Source organism: Amia ocellicauda, chromosome 14 (genome assembly GCF_036373705.1).
Source record: "Amia ocellicauda isolate fAmiCal2 chromosome 14, fAmiCal2.hap1, whole genome shotgun sequence".
NCBI classification, from domain to species: Eukaryota; Metazoa; Chordata; class Actinopteri; order Amiiformes; family Amiidae; genus Amia; species Amia ocellicauda.
In genome coordinates, this window is record NC_089863.1 from 26196429 (window position 1) to 26205226 (window position 8798).

Here is an 8798-nt window from a genome sequence, read left to right on the forward strand (position 1 = left end):
CGGCAGGGTTTGGGGTGCTTGGCCACTCCGCCGCCTCCCTCTCCGGTATATAAACGACAACATCCACCTTCTTCAGCAGGCAGGCGGCCCGCAATGGCTGACGCCGGCGTGTGACGTCATTGTGCACGTACGTGACGGGCGGAAGTAGAGCAGGTGGAAACAACAACACTGCGAAACGGCGAGACGGGGGGGAAACGAAACAAAACGTACAGCCCCGCAGCCGATGGCGGAAAACTGATCAAAGACGTGGGGATGACACGACGAACCGTCCTCCGCCAGGGAACGCCATCTAAAAACCGTAAGCAAATCGGGAACTTCTCGCTCCCTTTCCCAGGCGGTTAGTATCACTGTTCTTTAATTCTGATTACACAACCGGAGCGCCCACGTCATCACGCCGCTGTGGGGGTTTGTCAGCCCACATTGAGACCCCGGCCGTCTGGGCAGGTTGGTCTCGTAGCTGCGGTCAGATTAACACTTTCCTGCCGACCCCATGTAGCGACGTCATGTCGTGCTGTAGCCTGCGTGTGTGCGGGCGGATTCATGGCGACTCTTGCTCGCTACGTCATCCGCTATAGCGGTTCATATTGCGCCTTTAAAAGCCAGTCTAGTGTCGGATACCCCAGCCGTGGTGTCAACCTTATAGCAATGTCGCAAACTGGCCCAGTTGCGACACCCCGACTACAGAGGAGGACATCTGTGTATCGGTTTCCGGTATGTATAGGAAGCTGTTGAGTGGACGATACGTGTATTTAACTGCCCCCCCCCCTCTAAATGTGTTCTGCTTTTAATTGATCAATGCATCGTTTAAGTAACATCATTGTAAAAATCACTCTTCTGGTCACATTTCTTGGGCACAGCTGCAGCTCTGAAGTTTTACCAATCAAATCTGATGATTGATATTGACATGACTGGTGACGTCATCCCCCCCAATTCAAATGATTCACGTTTATCTTAACTGACTACTAGTTCTTGGCTATCAGGGGTAAATCATCATTTGAAACATAGTCACTGCTGCCAAGGCAAAAAGTGAAATGTGTGCGTGTGCGTGTGCGTGTACATAGCTGTCGTACTAGGAGAGGAATTCACTTGATAAACAGCCCAGCCTTCGCCTTTGCCCTACTTCTGACTGGCTATGTTGTTGATCCCTACATGAAGAGATTATTTCCAACTCATTCTTTTCCTTTTCTCGTCCTTTCACGCAGAAACGCTATGGTGACTCGAATACCCTCGACGAAGGTACGACTGACTTGACCTTCAGTGGAAAATAAATCCGACGGTGCGAGTTCAAACCAGGCTCTCGCAATCCACACCTCTCCTCGTTTCTCCGAGTCTCAAACACTACATAGACGCCACAGGGCAGGGGAAGGGAGGTCGGGCATTGACGATAAATGTGATGCAAGAAGCACACAACAAAAGATGAGTGGTCTTAATTGGTTAATTGGTTTTTAATTGGGGTTTTTGTTTTTTAGCCCCATTCTATTTCAAACGCATCTTGTTCATCCTAAACCACAAATCGGAGGATAAAGGGACTTTAAATGTATCAGTCAGCGTTTTAATTCAGTTTTTTTTCTTGTACTAAGCATTAAGCTAGAGCTGTATATTTTCTATATTCAACATTGCAATTATATTTATTCTAAGATTAACACAGTTTTGTAAGCAAATGTTTTGTACGAAACCGTAACGTTGAGCATGCGGTTACTGCTAAATATTTTTGTGACAAGTACGACAAAGTAAAACTCGTCAAGCAAAAAGATTGTAAGAAGAGAGCAGGGAGAAGGTGAAACCTATAAATCCACAGTGTCTTATTGCTAAAACTGTTAAATCCACATGATCGCACTATTTAATACTTAAGACTTAAGAATGCTGCCGTGTCCACTGGAGTCATAGCCGCCCCTGGTGTCATTTCTCTGGAAGTTCAAAATTGCCGTAACTCAGGAATGTAAAAGAGGAAAAAAACACGCACAACAACATTTCAATATCTTTTGAATAGACACTTGTTCTTGCATCTGGCTTGGGTAGGATAGTGTTGAAGCATCCAAAAAAAGCCTCTTTACTCAACACAATTCATCATCACTTAGGGATAAAACCTCAGTTTAAGATAAGGCCCTGAGAGAGAGAGAGAGAAATCGTGAAACCCCTTGGTTGTGTAGGGCAGAGGGCAAAGGTTGACCCGTGAACCCTCGTATTTCACATAACACCCCTGTTTGCTGAGCCATGGCCGACTGCAGCTCAGAGATCATCAACAGCGAGCCTCAGGGCGTCAACAAGGAGCAGCTGATGGAGACCGAGCCGGCGCCTGCTTGGAAAAGTGAGCCGTCCACCGCGCTGCCCGCTGCAGAGGAAGAGCGTGCCGAGAAGCCAGGTGTAAGCGACGTGAAGGACAGGATGGAGCCGGCGGGCGCGGAAGATGCCGTCTCGGACGCTGGGGGATCCGAGGCGTCCCCCGCCAATGAGGTCAATGGGGCGACTGAGGCGGCGCCCGTTCCCCCGCCGGCGGAGCCCGAGCAGCCGGACGGCGCCGGCAAGTCAGACGAGCCCAGCCAGTCGGAGGCCGAGTCGGGCTCGCTGTCCAGCCCCAGCCTGGAGCTCTCGGAGAGCAGCGGCGCCTACCTGGACCAGCCCTCATCCTGTTACTCGGCCATGGGGGCGGACGGGCTCTCTGACTCAGTGTCCGCCAGCGCCGCCCTCGGGGACCAGGCCGCCGGCACTCCCGTCGCAGCAGCTGCCGCCCCGGACCACGACGCCATGCCCGCCTACTACTTTGTGAAGTGGATCAATTGGAAAGGCAAGACCACGCCCATCATCACCCAGAGCGAGAACGGGCCGTGCCCCTTACTGGCCATCATGAACATCCTCTTCCTGCGCTGGAAGGTAAGAAGGGGCCGATCGATGGACAGGGAAGGAAGAGGAGGAGGATGAAGTGATCTTTTTAAATCACTGGTTCTCAGCCCTGGTCCTGGAGTACCCCCTGCCCTGCTGGTTTTTATTATTAAGGATTCAATTAAGCAATTAAGACTTAGGTTGGAACAAAATATATCCAGCAGGGCAGGGGGTACTCCAGGACCAGTTTGAAAACCCCTGGCCTAGTGGAAGACAGGAAGGCAGGGCAGGCAGGACTGACCTCATCTCACCTATTGACCCTTCTCATGCATTTCCCATCTTGCATCTCTCTCTCTTAGGCCAAGTTACCTGCCCAGACCGAAGTGATCAACACAGAGGAGCTGATGGCACATCTGGGTGAGGGTTTTTGTTTGTTTTCTGTCTAAGGTGTTTATCAGAATATCGTTTGGATTGAAGACCCATGAAGGAACCTCTAAGTACAATTAAAATGTAACCCCACTCAACTATAGACATCTACATCAGTGGTTTTCAAACCGGTCCTGGAGTACCCCCTGCCCTATTGGTTTTTGTTCCAACTGTGGTCTTAATTGCTTAATTGAATCCTTAATCCTAACAAAGCAATATATCATTACATTAAGCAATTAAGACATAGGTTGGAACAAAAACCAGTAGGGCAGGGGGTACTCCAGGACCGGTTTGAAAACCACTGATGTAGATGCTTTCTGCTGCACTAGATTATCTTCAGAGAGCCAGGTCAGCGTTTCTACCCATTAGCCGTGCCGTCTCAGGATCTGAATCACTTATTTATGTATTGCAGGAGAATGCATTTTATCCATTAAACCAAGAGAGAAAACAGAAGGACTGGAGCTGAATTTTCAACAGGTTGGTATGACTATCCATGGGTAGATGAATCCCCCAAAAAACTCAAACTGAAGTAAACTTGGGCCGCCTTGTGGGTCGACTGGGGAAAGTGACAGGGGAATGCCTGCCCTCCATCTTTCTTTACCTCTATTACATCCTCTCTTACTCCCGGTCCAGAACATGAGTGACGCCATGGCTGTCCTCCCCAAGCTTTCCACGGGCTTGGACGTCAACGTGCGCTTCACGGGTGTGTCGGACTTCGAGTACACCCCCGAGTGCATCGTCTTCGACCTGCTGGACATCCCCCTCTACCACGGCTGGCTGGTGGACCCCCAGGTACGGCCCGCCGGCCACTCCCAACTGTACCAAGCACCGAGTCAGTCCTTCCAGCAGGGATTCCCAAAACCAGTCCCGTTGAACCCCCTGTCCTGCTGGTTTTTATTGAGACTGAGCTCTTAATTGCTTAATTGAAATCGATGATGCAATAGAATGGTCAATTATGTAATTAGGAGCTCAGCTGGAATGAAAACCAACAGGACAGGGGGCCACAGCATCATGGGAAAGCTTTAACAGAACCCATTTGATTTGTTTGTAATACAGTAATGCTAGACTGCCATGTCTTCCTACTCCCTATACCCGGAGCCCAGGGTCGGCCCGGCCCGGCCCAGTGTGGGCCGCAGTCTCAGCCCTGTTGTCTCTCCTGGTCCTCAGAGCCTGGAGGTGGTGCAGGCCGTGGGCAAGCTGAGCTACAACCAGCTCGTGGAGAAGATCATCAACTACAAACACTCGTCTGACAGCAGCCAAGTCAGCGAAGGTACTGGAGCTGGGGGAAGAGAAGAAAGGAGGGAGAGGAAAGGGGGAGAGGAGAGAGGAGTGAGGGAATAAGCAAGGGAATAAGGAAGGGAGAGAAGAGAAGAAAGGAGTGGGAAAGAAGAAAGGGAGGGAAGGAGGAGAAGGGAGGGAAGAGAAAAAAGGAGGGAGGGGGAGGGCATACCCTGGAAATGCATCAGGCCGATTTGTCAGTCCATCTGGGAAGGCCGCTGCGGCTCCGTGTCTGTAGGGTGCAGATCTGCCTCACAGCCCCTCTCCTCTCCTCTCCTCTCCAGGGCTGGTGGCGGAGCAGTTCCTGGAGTCCACGGCCACCCAGCTGTCCTACCACGGGCTGTGTGAGCTCAGTACCACGGCCAAGGAGGGCGAGCTGTCAGTCTTCTTCCGGAACAACCACTTCAGCACCATGATCAAGCATAAGGTATCTACCGATCACAGCCTCTGCCGGTCACAGCCTCGCCCCCGCGCTCGGGCCAACACAAATCCTCTCCTCTGCCCCCCCCACAGGACCACCTGTACCTGCTGGTGACGGACCAGGGCTTCCTGCAGGAGGAGGGCCTGGTGTGGGAGAGCCTGCACAACGTGGAAGGGGACGGCAACTTCTGCGACTCAGAGTTCCGCCTGTGCCACCCGCCCCAGAGGGTGGCGCCCGCTCCGCAGCCCAGCGCCGCGCCCACGCCCCAGCAGCAGCAGCGGCAGATTGACCAGGTGAGAGCGCCGGGGAGGGATGGAGATGGGTTCTCCAGTGCCGACCGGGAGTGGAAGGTCTAGCCGGAGATCCGGTGACTAATTCCCCCAATCTCCGTCCCTCAGGACTACCTGGTGGCGATGTCTCTGCAGCAGCAGGGCGTCTCCCCCCTCAGCGATTTGGAGCTGGCCAGGCAGCTGCAGCAGGAGGAGTACCAGCAGCAGCAGGAACAGCAGCCCCAGCCCACGCCACCCACGCAGCAGGTACAGCACACAAACTCACACCGGACTAGGTCTCAGGCCGCGATCGCCACATACCCCTCTCCGGCTCCGATTTAACCCCATCCTTCCTTTTCCAGGTGAGGGGCCAGGCGGCGGGCAGACAGGCCGGGGAGAGAAGACGCGCCGAGAAGAAGGAAGACTCGGACTGTGCCATATTGTAGCGTGCCTGCTACCACCCCCCCGCCCCATGCAAACCTTGACCCCTGCCCCCAAAAGCTTTAGGAGTTGGCTCTGTGGCATGGAGGAAGAGAGAGATGACCTACAGACGGAGAGGGAATGGGGGAGAGAGAGAGAGAGAGAGGGAGGGAAGGGTAGAGAGATGACCTACAGATGGAGAGGGAAGGGGGGAGAGAGATGACCTACAGATGGAGAGGGAAGTGGGAAGAGAGAGAGAGAGAGAGGGAGGGAAGGGGAGAGAGATGACCTATAGACAGTGAGGGAAGGAGAGAGAGTGATCGGCCCCTCACTGGCAGGGGAGCCCACGGTGTCCTCCGTCCCCACAGTGCTGCCCCACAGTCCACTTGCCTTGCCTGGAAATGGGTCGAGTCGCAGTGACCTCCAATACCGATCTTTAAATCATCAGTCTTCAAGACGCGGCCAAAGAAAGGTTTCAATCCCCAGGTTCCCCCCCCCCCTCCCGCAGTCCTGATCTCTCAGTAGCCCGCCTGAGCTGCGTTCAGTGTGAAAACGTCCAATTGTTACATAAAATCACAAACTACCTGAACACGTTCGAGCTCAAAGGGGCAGATTTGGGGGGAAAACGTTCAGAACTGTGCCAAGGATCTTGGTTGGGGCACCTTGGACATCTTTAGGCCCCGCTCTCTCTAATTGAAGCTTTTCTGAAATCATTTTAAAACCGTTGGGGGGGTAGGGAAATAACATCCTCGAATTCTCAAACATTTTCTTAGTTAAACTTCTTTTAAATCAAATCAGTTAAATAAAAGGTTCTGAGGTTAGAGGTCAATCCAGCGAAGTCTAGTGTTTCTAACTGGACGAGGGTAGCCGCTGCTTGTGGCCAACGAAAGGTTTAGCCCCCCAAAAGGGGAGGCGCAGCCCTCCTCCCACTGCACGCTGGGGCAGGGATTCGGGCTGAGGGCAGAAATTGTTCCAGGGGATTGTTAAGTGTAATGTTCACCAGCAGGGTCCATTGAGTAAATTGGGGGGTTGATTATATGACATCATAGTCAATAATATGGCAAGACTTCAGAGGCATAGTCACCTGGCAACCCCCACATTGAGATCTACTGAAAAGTGCACACCCGTAATGCTTCAGAATACTTATTTTGTTCTTAAACATACATACACTAGGAGGGGGCGGGGCTTAACACACACAACACTAGACAAACCCGACACCATGCGTGTTCACCCATGCACAGACTGCTTTGTATTTAATTTTGTCAGCTCAATAAAACTTGGAAAATGAAAACGGTTAAGTGTGTGTGTTTATTTCAGGTTTATTTAAAAACCATTTAAAAATCACAATTAAAATGGTTTTCATTTTTGCACAGTGGATTTACACTAACTGGCAAGAGGTTTATTAGGCTGGAGAATGGATCAAGTGCAGGTGGTAGAAAAGTAACATTTAAAAAAGTATGGAAGTACAAGAACTGGAAAAGTAACCGAAAAGAGCTTTCAATTCGAATTCATACATCGCCTTTTTAAGTTTAGGCGTGTGGGTTCATACCAGGTCACGTATGTGTAAACCATCACGTGCTCCCGCTCCCAACACGGCATTCGGAAAGAACCAAAACGAAGAAAGTCTTGAGGTTACGGCCTGACAGGGTTTGAAGTCTTTGGCGATGCTTTCACGTTAAAGGCAACTAACTCCGTGTCACGGGCAGTGCTGTATGGTGAAGCCTTGGCACGAGAAATCAGATACTCCGGTAAAATGGTAACCGATTTCCGCATTTTCCGCCCACTAACGGGGGTGCTGGTTTCGTACCGGAAGAGTCCAGTGTTTGGCAACTACAAACCGGATTGTCAGATCTTCGCTTTAAAAAACGTGCAGTGATATTTTTAAGGTTACAAGCCACAGGGTGCGTCTGTATGGTGAGCTGGGTTTGTCCGTCAAGGAAGTGCAGGGAGTAGATGTGTGCCACAGGTTAAGAACCCACTGCCAATGAAAACACGCTTTCCTGAGGAGTCAAACTCTTTATTCCCGGTTATCCAGAATCCACAGATCGAACCTCTCACGTGTTTTCCTGGCCAATGGGGTCGAGTGGGATCTCTCCGAGTGCAGATCCATCTCAGTGCAAGATACTTTTCCTCTGGGGGGAGAAATACTTATTGCCTGAGACCTGACAAAGGAAAACCGCCACCATTTTCTTCTCTCCTCCAGGAGAACAAAGCCGGCTCAGTGGAGGATCACGCGGAATCAGCCAGGGCGGGAGGGAGACGAGGGCAGACGTTGCTTCTGAAGAGACAAAGCTTCTTCTGTGTCACACATCTATGCGGCAGTTTGAGACTGAACAAACTGAAGCTCGTTCTCCTGGTTTGTTAGGTATAAGGACTTAGCAAAAATTCCTACCTATGGTTTAAAAAATATATATGTTCCTTTTCCTATTTTTTGTTTTACACATAGAATTGTTAAAAAGATTAAATAAAATATAATGCTTTACAAACTGTACTTTTGGAAAGGGGCCTGGATATTAACACAGGGATGCCGAGTGCATACAAAGCTTGAGAGGACACTGACAGATCACCCCTTGTGAAAAGCAGGACAACATGGTTTTGAATTCCTCCCTCCCTGGGTGCAGAGCATCCTTCGCAGAGTGTGGGGAAAATGCCCCTTGTGTAAACGGAGCACACTGCAAGGCACCTGTATCGAAGTTAAATAACCACAACGCAATTAAAACATTGAAAACTCGCCGTCCGTTACTCTTACAGAAGTCTGGGAGATTTGGGCGATTTTCCAAGCCCTGGATTATTAAAAGTGGCGTTTCTCGGTGTCGCGCTGCTTCAGTCCATCGTGTGGGCTCTGGAGTAGGGAAAGGAGGTTGGGGAGGGTCCAAGAAGTCAGCATGGGAATCAGTTCTGCACCTCCCTGATTTTCCGTGTCCTTGCCGTGTCTCTACCCCACCACAAGGGGGAGCTCTCCAACTCCCTCGTGCTCCACTCCTCCCCTCGCACCAGCCTAGATCTTCTCCACGTAGTTTCCAGGAAACATACCCTCCTTCCCCCGGAGTCGACCAAACCACCAGCCAGATGAATCTGAAGGAGAAAACTTGAATCAGTACCTTTCTTTAAAATATAATTCTAACCTGCAGTGGTTCTCAACCCATAATTTAAACCACTGGTTC

At 51.0% G+C, this 8798-nt stretch overlaps 2 protein-coding genes across 4 annotated transcripts in view; one reads left to right on the forward strand and one right to left on the reverse strand.

Annotated features, from left to right (window-relative positions):
• On the forward strand, positions 1–6925 carry mindy1 (MINDY lysine 48 deubiquitinase 1). 3 transcript variants are annotated; one of them, XM_066721409.1, is made up of 10 exons: positions 1–337; positions 1203–2871; positions 3180–3237; positions 3659–3723; positions 3880–4038; positions 4414–4516; positions 4809–4951; positions 5038–5238; positions 5344–5481; positions 5577–6925. In XM_066721409.1, exons 2-10 carry the CDS (start codon positions 2215–2217, stop codon positions 5658–5660), a joined length of 1608 nt encoding a protein of 535 aa, XP_066577506.1. In that variant the 5' UTR covers positions 1–337; positions 1203–2214; the 3' UTR covers positions 5661–6925. The 3 variants fall into 3 exon arrangements, with proteins under 3 accessions (XP_066577506.1, XP_066577504.1, XP_066577505.1); XM_066721407.1 differs by having other exon boundaries at positions 1–298; XM_066721408.1 differs by lacking the exon at positions 1–337 and adding an exon at positions 379–711.
• The window catches only part of myo1eb (myosin IEb), a 22041-nt gene continuing 20166 nt past the window's right edge, over positions 6924–8798 (reverse strand). The window contains exon 27 of the mRNA XM_066721406.1: positions 6924–8709. Within this exon, the coding sequence (XP_066577503.1) occupies positions 8633–8709 (77 nt within the window). The 3' untranslated portion in view covers positions 6924–8632. The remainder of the gene's footprint in view (positions 8710–8798) is intronic.